General features: G+C 42.2%; 1 protein-coding gene across 5 annotated transcripts in view; it reads left to right on the top strand.

Moving 5' to 3' along the window:
- Window positions 1–3,425, top strand: part of SALL1 (spalt like transcription factor 1) — a 39,626-nt gene extending 36,201 nt beyond the window's left edge. For all 5 annotated transcript variants that reach the window (XM_086945171.1, XM_086945168.1, XM_086945172.1 and 2 more), the window contains one exon: window positions 1,888–3,425. In XM_086945171.1, coding sequence (XP_086801297.1) covers window positions 1,888–2,328 — 441 coding nt within the window. In that variant the 3' untranslated portion in view covers window positions 2,329–3,425. The remainder of the gene's footprint in view (window positions 1–1,887) is intronic.
- Window positions 3,426–22,749: the final 19,324 nt, after the last annotated feature.

Raw genomic sequence — 22,749 nt, 5'->3', positions numbered from 1 at the left:
AAGTACTGATTGAAAACAACCTCATTCTGTCACTTTCATGTCATTGTAATTGCAAATGAGAGACATGCCACGTGTCCACTGGGTTAAAGGAGAAATAAATTGTCCAACCCCTAATGTGAGACAAGTTCAGTCTTCCGCCATTGGGGCCTAAATACAACTGGCATTCAAGACCATTTACAACAGTTCACCATAGATCCTACAAACATTATTCAGTAGGTACCAGTTGGGTTAGGGCCTAATCAATTGAATCACCAATACTTTCAGTGCACCAATCAAATCTCTTGTATTTCAGAGGAAAGAAGCTTCCCCAGTATGGCACTTTGCTTAGAAATAATATCCTTTTTGAACCCAGAATAAGAAAAAATGTTGCCTTTTACAGCAAAGAATGAGGTGAATTTCAAATTAGCTTGGTGGTGCTATTTTCAATCCAAGGGGTTATCAGTGCCACATTCGATTGTATATTGTTGTTCAGTTTTGCAGTATTGTTTTGCAGCATCAATAAAGCATTGTTTATATTTTATCTACAAAGACAATTTCTAAGCAAAGATTCTTTGTTGCTACAAAACAGTATTGAATGATACAAACAGAACTATTGGTTACTAGAGTACTAATTATCACACTAGCGCAAATTAACCCATTTATTTTTTCCAAGGATGGGGAAATCGCCTAGTTTTTCAATGTGTAATATGTTATTTCCCAGAAATTGTGCGTATTACAACAATTAGGCAAGGTAATGATCTGCATTTAAATTGTACAAGAGGTATGCTTTTGCAGAAAAAAGTCATACAACATTTGTTCTATGTATTTTTTGTCCATTTTCTAAAGTGACATGGTTAAGTTGCCGGTTATAGCTACCATCCGCTTGAACGTGTCTCCCACAAGTGAAAATTATGCTTAAAGTGTAAACTGGTGACAAACAAAAAATACACAAAACACGCATACTCCACTGATAAGGACTTATGCAAGATCACACCTGTGTAAAAGAAATCAATGCAGTCTGATTTGTGTAAGCCATTAGCGACTGATAAGGTGTTCATATTACTCACTATTTAGTATGAATCAACGCACTGCTTGCTTGTTTAAAGGTTTCTGTGCTTAGCAAATCCCCATAGAACAGACCAAGGAAACAATGAAACCTCCAGATCAGTCCACATGTTCACTATCATACAAGCAATAGGCCATCGGACATTATTTTATCATACACGAAGTCAGTAAATATTTATTTGTAATGTACAATAAATCTCTTTGTGCCATACCTACAAAGAAGCGTAGTTTGTTTTGGCTATCCAGGATTCTATAACAAGCATTGCCCCTATAGATCACATTACAGCATAGGAAACACTTTAGTTTTCCAACACCATTTGGTCACTTTCTACAGGCGAATCATTTCTCCAGGGATTGCTATCCTTAATGCAAGATGAATAATTACTTTCAGGCCATTCTGTCTATAGTCCTGGCCGTCAGATGAGCTACCAGGAAAGGACACTTTATTCCTGTCTGCAAAGGATAGGTTTAGGGTGAAAGGTGTCAAATACAATACTCGCCAATGCAATGGAAGTGGACATAGCAATTCTCCCTCTGCAAATGGCTATCCGATCTGTAAAAGTGAAAAGAAGAACTTTATGCTGACCTCCTACAGCCAATAAAAGGTCGCATTGTTCTTGTAAATAACATGATCTTTATTATAAGTACGGGAAGCAGCATATTCGGTTTAACAACATGAATTACAGTAAAACCAACATGTGTGCGCTTTCGACAGCAAAAACCAATAATGATTGATAAGGATGGTCCATCCAATGTATGAATGCTTTTTTTAATACTCTTGATTCTTTATTCAGTCTTATGACATATGGCGTCACTTATTTGACTCCATTTATTTTCGTGCAGGTTCACATGGGGACGCATATGTGGAACAGCACTCCTGCACGGCGAGGGCGACGACTTTCTGTGGATGGACCTATGACTTTTCTGGGAGGCAATGCAGTCAAGTTTCCAGACATCTTTCAGAAAGACCTGATCTCCAGGTCAGGGAATGGAGACCCGTCGAGTTTCTGGAATCAGTACGCAGCAGCTCTCTCCAACGGACTGGCCATGAAGACCAATGAGATCTCTGTCATACAGAATGGAGGCATCCCCTCTCTTTCTGGCAGCTTGGGCAATGGTGGCAATTCACCCATTAGTGGCTTAACAGGAAGCCTGGAGAAGCTCCAGAATTCTGAACCCAATGCCTCTCTAGCTGGTCTGGAGAGGATGGCAGGCAATGACAATGGGACAACCTTCCGATTCACCCGTTTTGTGGAGGACAACAAAGAAATGATAACAAATTAGAACACACTTTATGAATGGCGTTCCTGCAAATACTGCAACCTGCGGTTGCTTTTTCCAGTATATGAAGTGCAACATTAAAAACTTGTTTTGTACCAGGCGTGACTCGTAGAGTTACTAGAGACCTTATTTATTAGTTACATTTTCTTGGCTTTGCAGACACATGCAGACATTAACTTCAGCCCCCTTGTAATTTGAACTATGTACTAATCAACTAGAGTTGCTGTAAACATGCTGTAACATTTATGGCAGTTTCAAGTTTGTTCTGCTAGGTGATCCCTTTCTGGCATTAACTTATTTTATATACCCAAGTTAATATGAACTCCAGGGTTGATTCAATGTCTTGAGAATGCATTTGCATCTCTGATCCAAGTCTGCATTTAAATGTTTACTCTGATCTGCTGAACATGTCAATCAATTGGGGAAACCTTTGTCCAATCTTCCAGAAATTGATTTTCAGATACTAACGACTTGATTTGGACAGCTTGGACTGAACCGTGTGAACCTGTACATGATGCTCATTTTTTCTTTTTTATTATTTTCAGACTAAAACAGTTTTTCTCTTTTTGAAGATCGAAATATCTTTATTTCCGTTTTGGACAGTTCTTTGTACTGTGCTCCTTTTTCTTGAGTCCTCTTAAATGTCAATATGTTCCTGTACAGAAACGCGCACGCAGATTATTAGAGAATAATACAAAAGTGTTGTTTTGGTAGTTGAAACTGAGACGTAATAATTTGCCTTGTAGGTATATCCATTATAGAAATGTGCTGGAATTTCACAATGCTGCTAAGTATGGCATCTTGAACAACCTTCTGGGGGGACAAACATGTAGATGCTCCTGTATATAAAATGAGAAATATTCACTTGCATTAAAATGTACATATGTTCCTTTCAAGAGCAAGCCCTACTTCTTGACTAGGGAAACAGTTTTCTTGTTTTGTATTAGATATTGCAAACTTTGGACTGTTACATGCACTTTCTTAGAAAGTTAAAAGGAAAAAGGGTCCAGTTTCTTTTAAACATTTAATACGTACTAACCGCAGAGATACTGTAATTTTACTTGAGTAATCAAATACAGCAGTTTTACAACAGAGAAAAACAACAAGTGTCTGTGTTTTTAACATGTTCACGTATAATTGATGACCTTGAGTTTGACTTTCAAACTTAGCTATTCAGTGATGTAAGTGTTTGGCAATGAACATGTTAATGGCTGTACGACTGGGGATACACACAACTGGAGTCACTTGCAAGTCATTTCTCGCAGTTAAACCATTACAACCTATCTCATTGCTTTTCCAACCATCTTGCTCAATTATTTTTCTTGTATTTTATTCCGAGATTTTTCAGTGCAGTGGAGATGAGCCTAGTAATGAATATCGCATCTTATAAAGTCTACTCTAATGGCACTGTGTAAATGTATTTTGAGATTTACAGTGGTTACTTTTTAATGTAACAGTGTTATGTGTTGAAGTGGCCAACTGGTCAGTGATGGCAAACTCCAGCCAGTCATTGTAAGATCTTTGTTGTTGGCGATTGCTGGTCATGCAGGATTGGGTATAGAGAAGTCTATATTTTTTTATTTATGTTTACTAGATGCGCTCTCAGACCATTTCCAACGATTTGACTACTATTCAATAAATTACCCACTGGTATATGACCTCCACAATTAGCGTAAATTCAAGAGCATTTCCTCTGCTAACTAAGAAATGTTTAATAGCATGGGCTTTGAGGCGAGAATTCCCCCATGAAGATGAATGCCATACAACACTGTTTACTGGTGCATGCTCTATTGATGGACGTTTCTACAGCAATACTAATAAAAAAGTAGTAGTTAGATATAAGTGTATAATTATCCCAAAATAATTTACATTATGGTAATAGCGCAGGGATAATCAGGATTTACCTCCATTTCCTACAAGGTACAGTGTACTGAGTTGTCATGCCAAAAAGTAATGTCATGTGCCCAGGACCAGCAGGACATGGATGAAAGACAGGCCCTGTAATTAGTGTGAGCACTAATAGTGTCAGAGGCTATTTTTAAAGGTCAAGTCTACTCAATACTGTGTGCATGGATAGTGGGCACAGCGCATCGTAAAGGGCCATCCCCTATGCCCAATGCTCTTCCTTGCAGGAACTGTTGTTACTGATATGTGGTACAGGCTATAGATAAAGACCGTATAACCAGAGGCAGCAGAGTGTGGCAACAGTCATGCCTTTCAGGCTATTTGGACATGGACATCTTATACAGAGCGTGGTCCAAGAGCATGTAAATCCAGGTACCACAGGGCATGGCAGCTGTCCATACACTGCTGATACTGCAAACATAAACATCTGACACAGGCAAACTCAAATGCCCTGTCCTTTATTCAGTGTACACAAAGTATTACAACGCTTTGTGGTGTTGATAATCGCGGAACTGGACAAATCATCTAACCACAGAACCCAAGAAATTAACTGAAAAGATTTTCACTCAGGGCTGTTATAGTCCTCTACAAATATTACATATTTACCTGGATTATAAAACCCCATACAAATGTATTCGAAAAAAATGGTTGATTGGGGCATTATGATTAATAACCTAAACAGTATAACATTTGACAACAGACAATCATAGATCTCAGCACTTCTCCTTAATCTCAAATGTGACACCACAGAAGACACACATGTGGCATCAATGATGACATGACCAATTACAGCATTGGTGCTTTCTGCAAGCCCTAGCCACGGGGTGACCTTTAGCCCTCGTGTTCATGTAAATAACACAGGGTGAGCTATAACCCTTACTTGTATGTAGCACATACCGGGTGAGCAATAGCCCTCACTTGTATGTAACTTACAGACGGTGAGCTATAGCCCTCACTTCTATGTAGCATACACAGGGTGAACTATTGCCCTTACTTGTATGTAGCACATACAGGGTGAGCTAAAGCCCTCCCTTGTATGTAACATACCGAGGGTGAGCTATATATAGCCCTCACTTGTATATAGCATACACAGGGTGAACTATAGCCCTTACTTGTATGTAGCACATACAGGGTGAGCTAAAGCCCTCACTTGTATGTAACATACAGAGGGTGAGCCATAGCCCTCACTTGTATGTAGCATATACAGGGTGAGCTATAGCCCTTACTTGTATGTAACATACACGGAGTGAGTTATAGCCCTCACGTGTATGTAACATACAGAAGGTGAGCAATATATAGCCCTCACTTGTATGTAGCATACACAGGGTGAACTATAGCCCTTACTTGTATGTAGGCCATATAGGGTGAGCTATAGCCCTCACTTGTATGTAACATACAGAGGATGAGCTATAGCACTCACTTGTATGTAGCATAGACAGGGTGAGCTATAGCCCTTACTTGTATGAAGCACATACAGGGTGAGCTATAGCCCTAACTTGTGTGTAACATATAGAGGGTGAGCTACAGCCCTCACTTGTATGTAAAATACACAACGTGAGTTATAGCCCTCACTTGTGTGTAACATATACAGGGTGATCTATAGCTCTCCCTTGTAAGTACCATACACAGTGTGAACTATAGCCCTCTCTTGTATGTAGCATGCACAGGGGGAGACATTTGGTGGTGTTTTTTATCCGTACAAGAAACACACGGCTTGCAGGACATGACTTGTTGCCAAGCGCTATTTAAAGTGTTCATAGTGCACACTCTAATTCAATGCTTGTACCGCTTTGTTTCAAAACACAAAAGGCATAAGACATAACAAGCATCGTCAGGTGTACAGTATTTAGGCAGCACAGGACATGGCCATCAGCCATAATATTTATAGAACATACAAGATAGAGCTATATGCTATTCCCTGTGTGTCTTATTTCTTATATGAAGAATAGATAATAATGGATTATAATAAATTATGGTGTAATCTTGTCATGCAGCTGAAGTCACAGAACTATTGAGATGATTTCATTGGTGCAGGTTCATAATGCTCATTATAGATTTGTTATATTAAAAGTGTATTTCTTGATGCAGACTACATGAAAGGGGTGTTTTTTTTTCAAAATGATATTTTAATACATTTAGTTACTTAGTTGAGTAGTTTTGGTTGGCTGCAGTTAAAAGAACCGAAAATATTTAATTGTGGGGTTCATAAAGTGAGATTCATTGAAGGCATATTTTGCTACGTATATTCGGTCTGTGGGAGTGAGTGCTTTTAAGTTCCTGCCTAGACAGCATCTGTTCTCTATCCTCAAGACCTATTGTTTTCTCTCAGGAGGCTTAAAGACTGCTCACTGCTTACTATTGGTTGACTTCATTATCACTCTCATTTGCTTGCTTCTTATTGGTCAGTTGCTGTAGTCTTCCTTCCCCTTTGTATGTTTGCCCCTTCCCAGGAGGATGGATGCATTACTTAATTCCTTCCACTGCTCACTTTTGTAGGTACTACTTTTTTCTTCGTGTTTGAGTACTCTCCCAGAATGTCTCTTTTTCAGGTGGCTCCCTCATGTACCTCTCTCTTCCCCTCTGCTGCGCATCTTCTTGAATGTGTCTGTTGTTTCTGATTCTCAGCCGCCCTGCCTCCCTCCATTATTGCTTGCCCCTCCTGACCTCCCTCCTTCTGTTTTTGCTTGTCCACTACCATCACAAAAAAGTGTTATGATGCAAACACCGCTAACTTGTCATAGCATTTGTTTTTGCCTGCACACTCTCCTTATATTTTTGTTTGACCCCAAACATCTTCACATTGTTGCTTTCCCCAGCCCTGCCTCATTGTGTGTTATTGCTTGCCAATCCTTCCAACCCACCCGCTCTTTTTCTATTGTTGCTTGCCCTCCCCCACCTGCCACAACAAATAAAAGCACAATGACCCAGATACTGCTAGCTTTCTGAAGCAGTTGCCCTAAAATAGTTGTGTTAACCATGAGCCCTCATTGCAATTAAAATGTTCATGTTTAGTATACCTTCCATGAATAGATGCTGTTTAAATAATGCCAAGGTTGTCAAAGTTGTCAAGGTCTGTGGTGAAGATTAGGAAAAGGTTTTGGAATTGTCATTATCTAAATGCACTGCCATTCTAGGAGGTTTTTAAACTGGAGGGAAAGGAAGACGACTGAAGCTAGGTCTACCTTTGGATGAAATCCATAATGCAAGGAAATAATTTGTAGGTAAGATATTAGCCCTGTTTTGAATCCACTGTTTTTTGACTAATTAAAGCAGCTATCCATGTAATACAGAAACATGCAAGCATACATGTGTCTGTGTTTGTTATACACTGTGAGTTAAAATTGTTGATTGTGAGGAGGGGTCTTAACTCAAGAGAGGTGAAGGGTCGAGTGGATCATAATGCCCTTCTCTTTCCTCAATAATGGCAGTAATAACATGTAACTTTCAGAGGATCTTCATGTATGGTTTATATATATGTGCAGTTTTTTAGGTCTCGCCTGTCAATGCGCCTGCGCATTGATCGGAGCGAGACTATAGGGGCTTAAACAGAGGTTTAACTAGACTGGCGATTTGATGCTGTGCCTGTGCGCTTTTAGGTCAATGCGCAAGCGAATTGAGCTAAAATGCGCGTGCACATCATCAAATCGCCAGCCATCTGTTCCCCAGCTTGGCGCCTCCGCTCCTGCTCTCTCCTGGCTGCTCCTCCCCTAATTATTCACGGCCGGCCGGGCGTACTTTCACTTTCACGGTCGGCAGGCCGTGTCTCATTTTATTTATTTTTTGCTTGTCTTGTGTTCTTCTTTTCTATTACAGGACCAGTGACGCTACAGTTAAGGCGAGTGATTCAAAATCAAGAGCACGGCTACGACCTTGGTGCACCGCACGTTTGTCATTCGAGCACACTGTAAACGCGGGCAGTTAGGTATTGCTACATAAAATGCCTGTGGTAACCTAACAACAAGCAGCCACAAGGCCTTGGCTTAATGGCGGTGCTTTCCAAACTTTGGAACTCTAACTCGCCTTCAAAAACTTGCACGAGTGGCACTGCCACCTCTTGATAAAGGTTAGCGCTGCGAAGAAGCTGACAGTCATTCAGGCACTGACGTCTAAATCACAAGGGGGAGCTCTAAGTGTATGCTTTGGGTTCACTGTCAGAATGTCCGCAACACAGCAAGAAACTGCTCAGATCAATCCATATATTCTCTATGGTAATGTCCGACGTCTTAAAACCGCAAAGGTAATGACTTCCAGGGCACTAGAAGCAGACATTTCCGGAGAAGCAGGCCAAGCATTTCAAGCACATTTGCGACCCTTTTTCCAGGCGTGTTATTCACTTTTCAAAATCATAGGCTTTATATGCGCTATAGTAGTCACGTCGACACATCGTAGATCCACCCCTAGCACGCTTTCCTTTCAAGCAGGTTTTGTTTTAACTTATGTTGCTTGTTATTTTTCTGAAGTACTTTTGAGTGTAATGAGCTTGTTTTGTTTGTTTGTTTCTTGAAATACCCACTTCTATTTTCTGTGCACTGACGTGGGTTCAGGGCGTCATAGTTTTATGTTTTTTGTGAGCGGTGCGGGAGATAGTCTTCATCTGGACCCTCGGCGGAGACATATGCAGAGCCCGCCCGTCTTGCTGCCCAACGCCGCTGCTACAGTCATTGCCGGCCCGCCCATCTTGCTGCCATGCTCCGCTGCTGCAGTCATTGCCGGCCCACCCGTCTTAGAAAGCACAGCTAGCACTCTGCACTTAGATGTGATTCGCTTCGTGCTCAGGGCTTTAAAGTGCCACCACTCATTTCCCTGGATGGTCTGCTCGAGAGCATGCTTAGTAAACCAAGAGCCTGAAGCTCAGCCCTGGTCCGCTTTTTAACACTTGCTCTGTCTTACGTGTAAATAGATTCAATATATGTTTTTATATGAGCAAGTAATGCATTTAGAGGAAGTGTGGCGGTACATCTGTTTGAGCCATCCTTGTCTGTAGACTTTGTGTGTACGTATATTCACCTACATGAATTGTGGCTATATGTTATACGCTCGCATGTGTGTTTGTGTATTTTACAAATCCACCAATATCTCTATACAATACTACCCCGTATAAGTCTGTTACTTAGCTTCTTGACTCTGATTTACTTTGTTTACCATGGTTTGATTTTCGTGTATATGTATAACTTTAACATAGAGCGTTGTACTTTTTTTGTGAGAGATCTGTCTCAGAGCCTTGTGTGTACGGTGCAGGTGGCAAGAACACTGTTTAAACTATTGCGTTCAGATTTACAGACGGCCTGTCTAGTAAACGTTTCCAAGTGCTCTGAATTGTATCTCTTTTGTTTTATTGAGCTTTTTAGACATTCACCTTTTTACATTGTGCATGGTTGTAAAACAACAATTGTTTCTCTTTTTTGGTATCGACGTTCTAACTGGCAGAAGAGAACTCTCATTATTTAAGGCTGATCTGTGACAGCCAAAATGGAAGATCACATTGATGTACTTTATTATAGACTTGGAAGCTACACCGCTTCGCCCCAGTTTACCCCCTCTTAAACTGTGTAAGAGCTCTGTGATTTGTGTGTGTATATGAAGGCTTTCCAGCCTACTCGCTTCCCGCTGCATTTTTTAAACAAGCATTAACAATGCAATAGGTCTCGCAATGACATTGTTCTGAGCTACTGGCATTAAACATATTATTGTTTTTTTTTCCCACTTCGTGATTACTTAATCAAGTAATGGCGTTGTAAATGACAACGCCTTTTTTATGTTTTAAAAATTAAAACAAAAATAAAAGGCATTGTTATTTGCAATGTCAATAGCTCAAACTTGTTTACTCTGCTGTAACAACACCAGGAAAAAACTGCAGTCCCCTGTTGTCACCCCTTACAACCCCTAAGATACAGGGTTAAACGCTCCTGCTCCCAAGGCTACTCCATTTCAGCCATAAGCAACATTGCTGCATAACAATAAGGCATAGGACAACATTCTCCTAACCTACACTAATCACTTAAGGGATGCAAGCACACACCCATGCACACTCCTCTAAATACGTACAGGATACATAGCGGGCACCCTTCAGCCCACCTTTAAATACACCAGCAACAGGGAGTAGCATGCGCCTGCACAGCCATATAACTCAGGTATATATTGCAGGCCCTGCTGTACCAAAATTACATAGGTCAGAGATGTACAAAGTGAATATACTTTCCACATTCTCATTCTGGCTTGTAATGGGCCTTTCTCTTCAAACTCCTACCGGGCTTCTCAGTTAGTACTTCAGATCTTTTACCATTAAAAATTAAAATTAACATTAGGACACTATCCTTTATTTATAACATTTTTAAAAAATTGTGAGTTAGCACATCAATACATGTAAAAAAGGAGAAAAATAAACATGTCACTTTACTAATGCTATAAATGTAACATTTGGTAGATTTAGAACTATTCACTTTACAAAAAACAAAAATAATACTTTAATAATTTTAAAAATATAAACAAAACATAAAAAATATTTACATTTACAACACCAAAAGGTCAAACTTTTCTATTGCGAGACCTATTGCATTTCCAATGCTTGTTTCATGTGTAGTGTTTTTGAAAAACATTTTACCCAGATCACAAGTGTTTACATATGTGTATTGAGATTAGATCTCATTAAAGAGGCCTTGTGAAAACTGGCCTCGTTGGCTTCCTGTACGACGTGACAGAGATGTGTTATCTGAAGGGCAGGAAGAAATGCTTTTGAAAGGTAGTGATGCTGTACTATAGTGATAACACAGAGCCTGGTCTCTGCAATGTTGTAATACATTTTGTGCATATTTTTTTATTAGTGCTCCTGCTTCATATAACATGTTTGAGTGAACATCATTTGTTTTCAGTCGTAAGTTATTCATGTATGTATTAATTCAATCCAATACATACACCACAAAATTAGTGAGTTTACTATGTACAATTTCTCACAGATCAGCGTATGATCTTTTTTATATGCATGTATTCCCAGTGAAGATGTTCCTACCACTTCATACGTAGCCTCTAGCATGTTTATTTGCTAAATTCCTCTGTAGAGAGCTGGTATTGAATGGCATTTGCATTGTAGCATCAGCTGCATGTTACTTTGTTTCTCAAGGATTAACATATAACCTAATTTCAAAGGATAAACGGTGGCTTACATGAAATGCATCTCCAACCTGACCGTATTGGCGAGAAGTCCAAAGTGCATGTGACACTAAGCAACTGAGAGGCCTGGTTTTTCTACATGCCCAATTTTTGGCATGTTGCTGTCTCCCAACTAACTCCTCCCCTTCACAGAAAGAATTACCTAAAAATTGAAAGATTGTTTCTCTCTGTAGATGCAAGATGTCGTCAGGGAGTATTCCAAAACATGCCACGCCTCGCTGCTCTTCGCTTTCTGCAGATTTGTCAAGAAATTTAATAATGATATTACAGGTCAAGCTCTTACCAGTCTGGTACTGGAGCAAGACTCAATCAAAATCTCACGGAAAGGGACTTACTTGGTAGAAGACGTTTGTTTCTGAATAAGAGGGTTATCTTCGGTAATGTGATCAGAAACACCCCTTGATGCACTCAGTAACGTTTGCAATATCTTTTCACTCCTGAAGATCAATGAATTGCAGCCTCTCTTTTAAGAGAATTTCTATGTAGTGATAGGTAATCACTTTTAGTGGTTTTTAAACTCCTGTGCATGTGCTTCAATAACATGAAAGCACATTTCCCTTTCTTTAATTTTTAGAGATCTATCGCTTTAAAAAGTGGGGATAAAATATGTACAAATATATGTAAAAAGGAAGTAGCTTAGTAAGTCCCAAAAAATGTAATCTAAATTGAAATTAACCTAATATAAAGTACTTCCAAATTCATATTCCATTTATGCAACTTCTTCTTTCAGGTCCAGCCAATGCACAAAAATTGCTTGGGAAACCAAGTAAGTATTATTCCAAATTTAGCTTCAAGTAGTGATCATTCAAACACCGAGATTCTTCTCATAGATTTCAATGTAATGCTGTAGCCAAGGCATGACATTTCAAAGAAAATGCATTCTTTACCAACTCCAACAGCAGCCCAGCCAACGCATTTCGTCCTTAACATGGACTTCATCAAGGATTAGAAAAATTATTGTTTTTCTCTTTTTTAGTGATGCTTTTCTGGATAGAGATATCCCATAAAAATGCAGGCATAGAGTGAATGTTTCCCCAGTGGGATCTTCTACATCAAGTAGAATGGCGCCAAATCCGCTCTACATAAATTGTTTTCGTCAACGATAAGGATTCATCTAGATGGGATTTGGCATCACTAAAAGAGAGAAGAACAATAATTTTTCTAATCCCTCATGAAGCCCCTGTTAGGGACTTAATGCTTTTGATCGACTGCTGTTGGATTTTGAATGGAAAAAATTATTTTTTCTTTGAAATATCATGCCTTGGCTCCTGCATTACATTGAAATCAATGAGAAGAATCTTGTGATTGCCAAATTTGGAATAATACTTATTTGGCTTCCCAAGCAATTTTTTTGCATTGGCTGGACCTGAAAGAAGAAATTTCTCGATTGGAATAAGAATTTGGACTGACATTGTACTGAGTTAATTTAAATTTAGGTTATTATTTTTAGGGGGCCTTCCTAAGCACTCCAATTTTATGTATATGCGTTTCTGAGCAGTAGGACCATTAGAAGTTTGAGTGTGATTATATTTATACTATGGAAATAACACCTGTGCAACCAGGTAGAGCACTAGTCAGATGCATAAGATGAGCGTGTCTGTTCTAGTACCATGGAGGAGAGATTCAGGCAGCGACGGCCCGTGGAGGGAGTTACGGTGGGGCAGGAGGGCGGGGAGGGGGAGGGGCAGGGTGGAGGTTGCTAAAAACCGGCATATGGATAATTGCAGGTTAGTAAACAATTTAAATAATAAAACGAATTTCGTAGCGCGCCTTGCATCGCAAAATGCAATGCAGTGCGAGCTACGAAATTCGTTTTATTAATTAAATTGTTTACTTACCTGCAATTATCCATATGCCGGTTTTTAGCAACCTCCACCCTGCCCCTCCCCCTCCCCGCCCTCCTGCCCCACCGTAACTCCCTCCACGGGCCGTCGCTGGATTCAGGCAAGAGCTGAACTCCTAATAACTCACCAGAAACAAATGTAAACACAAACTTACTGTTTTAATTGTTACTTTTTTTTAACCTGGGATCTTTTTGAGATGACAAGAAGAAACTGTGGCACTCATTATGGAAAGTCTTCATTTGCACTGCCAAGTGGTCCACGTGCTGGCATTGCTTATTCTGTCTGTTGTGTGTGATAGTAATACTTGTTGTATGCATTAAAGAACGCCCATTTTATATTAACTAATTATGGGTAATTTCTTATTGCACTGACAGGCGTCTCTGTTGTTTTTGTTGTATGTGGTATAATACCAATAAAAGAAACACTATTACTAATAACAATAATAACAATGCTAATAATAACAATAATAGTGATAATTATCCTTATCAATACAATTCATATTATTGATATTATTATTATTATTATTGCTATTATTGATCAATAATGACGTTGATAATAATGATATATAATGATAATAATCGGTTGTTGTTATTATCATGTTGTTGTTGCTGTCTTGTTTATTATCATTCTATGCCATAGCGTTGCTTGCGTGTACATTGAAAAGTAACTTGTGTCTCTTTTATTTTTACATTTGAAATGAGACCTTGTGTTAAAATGGTTCTACCTCCCCTTTTCTCACTTGCTACTGATGTTGCTCAGACTACGCCTTTAATTAATCTGAAGGGCGTGTGAGTGTCTTGCAGTCACGATAGGCCTGGCTTGCCTTCTGCTCTGCTCAATAAAATCAGCCAGAGCGTTCTTGGCTCTACTTTTAAGGCACTCGACCCAGCCGCGTGCAGGCAACAGTATGATGTGGCATTTAAAAATACGGAGCAGGAACATCGCCCCTCCACCCTGTTGTTCGGCAATACTTAGTCCACACCGTGGGCAAAGCGCATTCTTTTGACGTCACATTGGCTATACAGAATCATGGCGCGACCTCTGTCTGCTTTTAATACCGGCCTGCGGTTACAATGGCAAAAGGACTGCAAGGTGGAGTGATCACTTCCGGTCTCCGTGAGCTACCCATCATTAAACTTCGAAGACAATACCATTGATTATTTTATGTGCAAATGCAAACATGAAAACATGCAGCTGTCTCCAGGGCACTCCCGGAATGCCCTTCAAAGGTCTATTTTATGGGAACGCAGCCCCTACCCCCTTTCTTTACAACAGCTGTCTTTAATTTTACACATGGTCGCACTTCCTGCAATACAGGATCTGTTAATTTGAGCTCAGTAGCCCTTCCTTAGGAGTTTTATAGCAGGCTAAACTCGCCAATATTTACACGTTCGAGGCACTAAACGCACCCCCGCCTCAGCTCTGTCATTTGGATGGTCCCTTTGTCTGGGGCGGTCACATCTGGCCCTCTCATTCAAGGCTTTTGTGTGCAGAGGGGGCATCAGCTTCCGGACACTTGTCACAAGACAAAATACCTGTGGAGCTAGGCCTTTCATGTTGTTTCTTTTACAAATGACTTTAAAACTGCCCTTCTCACCAGATGAATCGAGGTAGGGATGAAAGGGGCGCGGAAATTAGCACGACATCCACTGTGTGGCACATTTTTTAACAAAGGTTAACCAACTGCGTAAAGCAGCACAGCTTCAAACATGGTTTCAGAAATGGCGTCGCCCTGATCTTTGAAACACCTGCACTCATTTCGGCGAGGCGGATGTATTCACTTGTGTTCATTTACACCCCGGTTTCATTTTAAGGGATAACTGTAAAGTTGAACTGCCGTGGCCATCTTGATTTATATTTTATTTACATTCCTCGCTTGCTTATGAAATGTATGCGTGCGTGTCACGGACCACACATGGAGTTCTAGTTTCGACCCCGGGTTTAGTCACGATTTTTTTTAATTGTTCAAATAATAACATCGGATAGTTTGCATTTTCGAAAATCGATCCATCGAATAAAAATACCCAGGTTTGTCAAATACTCGTAAATAACGATTTCTTCGAAATTAATCATTTAGCAGGGGGAGGGTCGCTAATGGCAAAGTGACCAATTCCCCCTTTGTTGTTTACCAACTGTGCGTGCATAAACCACACTACGGAAAAGTTACATTGTAATACACATTTTATTAAACACATCCTTCTGCCCACCAATTCCTATTTTATTAGAAAGAAGACAATTCTGTTTCTTTGTCTTATTTGTTTCACGAAGGTTGTTTATTAATGAAGGATGTTATATGACAAGTTAGAATTTCGCAGCTTTCCTTTCTTGCCCCTTGCCCAGTGCAGCTCGTGTTTCACTGCCACACATTCATTAATTATAGGGCTTGCAGACAGGAGGAAGTCATACGTTATTAAACAGTAGGGTGCACAGATGTCTTAAAGTACCGGAATATAGACTTTGCTTCAAAAGTCAATGCATTAATGGCACTTTTAAATTGCAAATAGAAATGAAGGTATTGACATGGGTCGGTTGTGCTGCTTGCATAGGAGGAATACCTTCGATCACGGAGATGAAGACAACTTTCCGATTTATTTTGAGTTTATTTGCTCCTGATGTAAAAAAGAATATAGCAAACGCATCCAAATAGAAAACAATTACTTAAGAAAAGCGTGTCCTCTTACCAGTGCACGTGAAAGCAAAGTAGGCGTTTGCCAAAGTCAAACAGTACCGTGTTTTGTGTCAATTGGGGAATACAAAATTTTCTAGCTATCGCGACAAGAATTTTAGATTCTATTAAGGACACGGAGGCGAGGATTATGCTTTCTCTATTTCTTTACTGCAAACACAGCAGCCAATTAGAGTAAAACTACAATAATAAAAAACATCAATACCCATGAGGCTTTGAACCACGCCTCCTATGTAACAGCCAATCACTGCAATATCAAGTATACAAAGTAGAGAGACACTAATCTGTCTTCCTCTTTCTTTGTGCGAACTCAGTCCAATAAGAACAAATCAAGTCTTAAACTCGCAACGGAGAGATGAACAGTTCCATAAGAATTCTCAACGGAGAAATCCACAGCAAACGAAGAGAACCTCTTCTGTCAGGAAGGCAAGACGGCTCCATCTGGAGTAGACAATCCATACTTGTTGGAATCATTTCCTAAAACAGAAAAACAAGGTTGAGAAAAGGAGCCCACTACTACATTTCTCACTGGGTGGGCATAAAGGTGTTAAACACTTGTAACATCAAAACAACTTTACAGTTGCATAAACTGTCCCAACGGGTGGGATAATCCTCGCCTCCGTGTCCTTAATAGAATCTAAAATTCTTGTCGCGATAGCTAGAAAATTTTGTATTCTATGGCAGGACCGGAGGCTTCTGATTATGCTGGTTCAAAGCTCAACCATCACAGCATCAGAAAATGAGGAATTCGCTATAATAAAACACCTTAAACCTTGAATCAAAAGACCAGTCAGCTGTATTGAGGATATCTTCCAACCTGGAACTTACCAAGAAGGCTTCGGAGGCCATAACCCCTCTGGCAGAGTAGGCACCATAAACAGAATTGTCAATACTTGCCCCCGGTATCACCCCTCCAACCCACCTAGCTAAGGTGGCAACAGAGACTGGTTTGAATGGTGTCTGGACAGAAACTAGCAACTGACCCGAATGGTCAGATCTGTGACTCAAAGTACAGTCTTCATAACATTCTAAATATTGTAAAACACATACCATGTTATAATGAGGAAAGGAAGGATACTCCACTGAATGAGACATAGTCATAGTCCGTTGTGTGATCACAAAAGAGGTACCTTGAGGAGAAAAAACATCCTACCAGGCAGGCCTAATGCCCGTACATCAGACACTCTTCTACACGAAAAGAAGCAAAGCACATAGAAGGCTTGACAGAAACCTGATTTAAAGATAATTCAACATTATCCGTCCAGGATTCCAACAGGGAGAGAGCTTAGAAACCTCCCATACCATGGAACACCAAGGCCGAGGAGGAGTGGCCACTCGGACACCCCTAAGTAACTCAAAACCATCAATAAAGCATGACCAGCAGAGAAGGCAGGCCTGAAAGTACTAACCCATCTGAACGCAAGGCCTGACTCTGCAAAGTCCGGCAGGAAAACTCAAATTTCGGTAATGTTTGATCCCACTTGATCCATCCGCCTTTGAGGACACCAACCCACTCATCGCTCCCATGAAGCAAATATCGCGTTCCGGCAGAAGGAGCCCACGCTTGTTGTAAAAGATGGCAACCGCCTGAGAAGATTCTGCAATGCTCTCATGCCGCCGGAGAGCATCCATACCACCCGTATTTATTGATGCTGAAGGGCCAGAGGGTGGTATGGCTCCACTGGGACCAGGAAGAGATTCGGGACATTGAAGCCGGAACGGAAGATCCGCAGATAATTCCAAAGTGTGATGAACCACGAATGATTCTACCACAAAGTTATCCGTAACACCAATGAAGCTCCCTGCCGGCGGGCAAAGGCCGCCACTCCCGGGATCAGAACAACCGAGGAAGACGTAGCTCCTCTAATGCCCCCAATGGTGAAGGAACGCGTCCGTTCCTATCGCCACCGGATTCGGTCTCCGACTGCAGAACAGGGGAAGTTGGACATGGAGACGAGAGGCAAACCGATCTATCTGGCAAGAGCCGCGCACATCCAAGATCTGAGCAAACAGCGAGGGCCGAAGCCTCCAAATGCTGAAATCCCATAGAATCTGGATTTCCAGTCCGCCACCTGGTTGAGCGTCCCAGTAAGGTACTCTGCCACAACCGAAATCTACGGTCCAGGCATACTGCCAGAGTTTCTTCACTATGGTCACAAGCAAGCGGGACTAGTTCACCTTAACTGGTCGATATATCTCACCGCTGAAACCCTGTCCATTCGAAGGAGGACGCGACAATTGCTCTTCAGGGGTGAGATAGGTCTGATGACAAAATAACCGACCAACAGTTCTAGACAGATAATGCGTAAGTCAATTCTTTGTCTGACCAACTATCTCCTGTGGTACAATCCCCCACAGCGAACGCCACAGCCCTATTGACTGGAGGTTGATTCGACAATCACGTCTGGGGCTGCGCTGAAAACTGCCCGGCCAACCCAGGCCAACATGCTTCAACCACCCTTGAAGCCCATTCCGGGTTTCCGGGGACAGGGGATAAGCTGGTCGTAGTGAGAACTCTTTGAATGTATTAAATCTTGAGACGTTGTAAGGGCCTGATAGTAAGGGACCTGAAAAAGTGGTTGGAATCGAAGACGCAAGAGGACCCACTATTCCTGCAAGAACTTTCTGAGAAGTGAACTGGTTGGACAAGGTGGCTCTGATCTCCTACTTCATGGACCTGATCTTGGTTACTGGAAAGATGAGATGGGTCGAGATGGGCTGTAACAGGAAGCCCAGGAATCCAGTCCTTTGACATGGAGTCAGCACAAGGTTTTAGGAAAAGATAACAGAGCCCAGATTCGGTAACAGGGGCATCGTCCCCTCCAAGTGAGGTAGAAGCAGAGTCCTCTCCTGGGTCAGAATCAACATGTTGTCCCAGTACACAATGAGACGGACACATCTCTCGCAGTCGGGAAACCACAGGCTTCCGGAGTGTGGGTGAGACCCACGGGGCTGATGACAGGCCCAAGGGGAGAGTTCGATACCGTACCAACGCCCCATCTATTGAAACTGCAGGAATTTTTATTGAGAGGGGCAAAACGGGACAGTGAGTTATGCAGTCTACAGATCCAGCCGGACCCTCCAATCTCTTTCCAACAAGAGACCGCTCAAAGATGGACGCCACTCCATCTTGAAGTGGCGAATAACTATAGGGGTTGGAACCTCTCAAGTTTAACACCAGGCGATGGCCACCACCATTCTTTTGCACAAAAGACATAGCTGCAAAACCCTTGGGAATGAAGGGTCCTATGGCAAAGGCTCGCACGGTCAAAGCTCTTTTAGTCGTGAGTCTATAAAAACTCCTTACGTGAAGGGACAAGGAGAGTACGGGGAGGAAACGCTGGAAGGGGACAATCTAACAGTTGTATCTGGTAGGCAAGATGCCTATATCTTCGGTTAACCCCCCTGCTGAAACGGCCGCTGTAGCCGCGTGACCTTGAAGGATAGAAGCCAGCTTGCTCCGGTTCTTGGGACAACCTCTGCCACGTCTAGGGGCATATCCTTGTTGAGGACAAGTAATTGGGTAGCGGCCGGTCGAGCCTCCGCTGCTATGCCCGGCCCTACCAGAGACCTGGTGCAGCACTCTTTTCAATGGAGCCTGAGAGTTGTCGAGGGAAGTGAAAGCACTGATATTGTATAAACTTGCCACCAAAGAGCTGGTCCTCTGCCAATGGCCCAGGGTCTGATTAAACCAATTCCACTAACAGTGGATCTCACCTGAGGAGTATGGAGTTGCGTCTCTCCGAGGCCAGGGCGCAGTCACGTTTTTAAGCCAGTAAAACCGCCCTTCGCACCCACCCAGCCAGGACCACAGGGTGGATAGCGTCACCCGTCTCCTGAGTTTGGAGGGCTAGTTCTAGAATGTAGCTGACTGGGCCGAAAGGTCAAGGACCTTGTCCTGGTACGCCCCGAGGGCGTGGCCAATCCCCTTCTTGGGATCCTTTTATATTACTGTGAAAGGTAGTCAATGAGCTATCTATGTTGGGATAAGAGACAAAAAGCGGCAAGGTCTGGATACAGACCTTCTGACTGCAAACAGGTCCTAACCTGTTTGTCAAAACCCCTGCGCAGGAGGGTCTGGAAATATTTTGCCACCGCAGGAGGGGGAACCCAATCGGAAATCTAGGGTGGATAATGACTGAGAGGCCAAACAGGACGGGAGAAGGACTAACAGGGGAGGAAGCGTGCAACGCCTCATTGCGCACTTAAGAGGCCTAGAAGCCTAGGAGTAGCCAGGGTTGGTAACTGTACCCTTGGTGGTGTCCTGCACCGTGATAGGAGATGGCTGAGGAAGGGCGAGGGACTCCCTCCGGTACATTTCAGTAGAGTCGTACCGTCGAACGTGGGAGTGTACCTGGGGCCAAGAGGAACCTGTGGGGGCAATCGCCAAGGGCAGAGGGGTCGGGTCAGGGACAGTGGACGAAACTGGTGTGGGCTTATCAGGGACAGACAGGTCTACCTCCTTATTGAGTGGTAGCAGGGCTGAAGAAAAAGGGCCTAAACCAATTTGATGGTAAGTGTCTTGTTACTGAGGTCCTGCATGGACTCATCTGCATAACACTCTTCGTCGCCCTGGTCAACGCACGCAGCAACCTCCTTTAGACAGCAGTCATAGTCTGCCATTCTCGTCAACAGATTTGAGAAATCCAATCAAAATCCCCAGAGGGAAGCATAGTTACCAGCCTCGAAATAAGGGCGTCAATTGGGAGCAGTGCCAGGCGCAGGAGCCAGTGAAGGAAACAATACCAAGTCACAACAGTCACTCAAGAGAGTAAACAGTCCCTTTCTAGGACTAGCGGAGGTATACACCCCTACCTGGAGAACAGATATGGGGTCCAAAAATCGTGGCCTGGAAGCCCTGGTCGTTCAGGGATTAAATCTAGCCACATGCAGAATGCAGGAGAAATCACCTAATCAACCTTAATGCTGCCACAATGTCGTGAAAAAACGGCCCAAATCGGCTCCTGGCCTGCTGCGTGGCAAACCCCTGTTCAGCCCGGGGCAGAGCGTCTTTGTCGGCACTGAACGGGGCTGCGCGCTTACTGAGACGCGCGCAGACCCGGAGACGCACGCTGGGAGCCCGCGAAGGCCTCGGCGTGCGCCTCGCTCCCTGCGGGGGGGGGCCAAGTCCCTCCTGATCGCGTCTGGCGATCGAAAGCAGCCGGAGCTGCAGGCAGCCAACAGACGGGCATGGGGAGTTCCTAAAGCGCAACACGCGCTCAAAAAGGGGTTAACTAAGGAACGGAGCGGGCGGTGAAGCCACGCTTCCGAAAGGGAAAGGAATGCGGGACAGCGCTACACGCAAGCGCGCACAAATCAGAAAAACCCCAAATAAGCCAAGTACAATCAAAAGATATCGAAATAATACACATGGCCATACGTAATGCAGAAAGCATAAAAGCATGAGACAGTACAGTGCAAGTATACAGAGTAGAGAGGCACTTATCTGGGCTGCGGAGCAGCAAAGAAAGAGGAAGACAGATTAGTGTCTCTCTACTTTGTATACTTGATATTGCAGTGATTGGCTGTTACATAGGAGGCGTGGTTCAAAGCCTCATGGGTATTGATGTTTTTTATTATTGTAGTTTTACTCTAATTGGCTGCTGTGTTTGCAGTAAAGAAATAGAGAAAGCATAATCAGAAGCCTCCGGTCCTGCCATAGAATTTCTGTAAAATGTACTAAAGCGAGAATTTGACTTGCTCATGAATAAAGCTCAACTGGTCGATAAAGCGGGCAATCCCTAGTATTTGGAGAAGCATTCCTAGATTTTTAAAGGTTCATAACTTCATATATTTTATTCTCTAGGTACTATTACAAACATGTCCTACCTTTTTTATATTTTATAATTTATAAATGTTTTTATGCTGTGCACGAAAGGATTATTGTTAACAAAAAATGTGAATAAATAAAATCTAATGGGTACTCTGGCCTCTTGAGCAGGGTGGCTTATATTACTTAATAGCTACATTTAAGAAGCTACTTTTGCAAGACGTTCAAACAACTCCACCTCAAAGGGCACTGGTTTTAAATTCCAGTAGGAGTTTGTTAAGGTCAGTGTTTCCCAATGTAATAATAACTTAAATGCATATTGAAGATAGAGTAGACTTGGATAGGAAAATCCGTAACTGAGGTCTCTGCTTGTAATTTACAAAATGCCGGAGTAGGCAAAATCATATATACCACTTCAGACCTTTTTGTAGGTGTTAAGCACTTTAGATAGGCAAAGTACCTATTACCCAATGAAATGGGAACTCCGTTTATTGACCAGAGGAGATAAAATGTTAAATGAACATCAACCAGGGATCAAACTCTACTTGCAGATTAAGGGCCAACTCTTCCAATGACTTTGCTTCAACTTCTTGCTTGATATCCTGAATGGCTCATATTTACTCAAAGTTCAATACTTGTTACTGCATCGCCTACATTATGTTTCAAAGTTCTTGTATAGGATTTCCAAAGATTAATTACGTGAGAGTTCCAAATGCTAAACTGGAGTAGGCGATTCATAACATATGCTCTGTAGTGACACAGAGAGACACATCCCAATCTTCACCTGGCCTTGCAGGTCTGCTGCTGTGAACTAATCCAAGGAACTTTGCAACCCAATTATTACAGTCTTCCATTCCTTGGTGGCCTGTATCTTGATAGAGAAGAACTGGGAGGCAGGCAATTATGTGAGCAAAATTGGTTGAGAATATGGCATCTTTAAGGTTCCAAAAGGTGGATGTTTTCATCTAAGGGCCCAGCGTGGTAAATTTGCATGTGCTTTTGCTTATGAGAGATATTGTATACAACAAGGGGCTTGCAGCCTGCCCATTTAT

This window comes from Lissotriton vulgaris, chromosome 12 (genome assembly GCF_964263255.1).
Source record: "Lissotriton vulgaris chromosome 12, aLisVul1.2, whole genome shotgun sequence".
Taxonomy (NCBI): Eukaryota; Metazoa; Chordata; class Amphibia; order Caudata; family Salamandridae; genus Lissotriton; species Lissotriton vulgaris.
This window is presented reverse-complemented; position numbering and strand designations above follow the sequence as displayed.